General features: G+C 48.1%; 1 protein-coding gene across 1 annotated transcript in view; it reads right to left on the bottom strand.

Annotated features, from left to right (window-relative positions):
* Nucleotides 1-819, bottom strand: part of ACAP3 (ArfGAP with coiled-coil, ankyrin repeat and PH domains 3) — a 70,332-nt gene that overhangs the window by 31,657 nt on the left and 37,856 nt on the right. The window contains exon 4 of the mRNA XM_015648028.1: nt 179-237. Within this exon, the coding sequence (XP_015503514.1) occupies nt 179-237 (59 nt within the window). The remainder of the gene's footprint in view (nt 1-178; nt 238-819) is intronic.

Here is an 819-nt window from a genome sequence, read left to right as displayed (position 1 = left end):
GGATTTTGGGATGGGTTTACCCTGCAGGATCAGCCCTGCAGATAGATTTTGGGATGTGTCCTGCAAGATCAGCCCTGCAGGGAGGTTCTGGTTCTGCTCCCAGCACACCCAGAACACGTGGAATGGGAAGCTCAGGACACTGAAAATCAAAGGGAAAAGACAAACACCAAACACTCACTCTTTGACAAAATTGTGCAGCTGCTGCCGGACCGACCTCTGGGCCTGGTCAAACAGGATCTGGAAGAGAGGAGAGAGGACAAAATATCAATTATTTTGAAAAAATGGAAAATATCAATTATTTTGCAGCATGGAAATGTTGAGGAGTCAGAACATTCATGAGCACTCTTGAAGACCTTCAGAGTGAGGGACTCAGCTCCTGGGCTCCGTGGTGTTCATTATTCAGTGCCTGACAGAATAAATACCAACATTTCCCCACAGCTGCAGCATTCCCAGGTGCAGAATTCCTGCTGAACTCCTCATCCAGGAGCAGTTCCATTCACATTCCTACTGTGAGGGGTCAATACTGAATTCCCCATTTTGCAGGGTCAATCCCATCCTGAATTCCCGGTTTGGCGATGTCAATCCCATCTGGAATTCCTGGTTTTGCAGGGTCAGTCTCAATCTGAATTCCCAGTTTGGCGGTGTCAATCCCATCTGGAATTCCCGGTTTGGCGGTGCTAATCCCATCCTGAATTCCCAGTTTAGCGGTGCAAATCCCATCTGGAATTCTCGGTTTTGCAGGGTCAGTTTCATCCTGAATTCCCAGTTTGGCGATGTCAATCCCATCCGGAATTCCAGTTTGGTGGTGTCAATCCCATC

Source organism: Parus major, chromosome 21, assembly GCF_001522545.3.
Source record: "Parus major isolate Abel chromosome 21, Parus_major1.1, whole genome shotgun sequence".
NCBI lineage: Eukaryota > Metazoa > Chordata > Aves > Passeriformes > Paridae > Parus > Parus major.
Note: the sequence above shows the minus strand (reverse complement) of the source record. Positions and strands in the feature narration are given on the sequence as shown.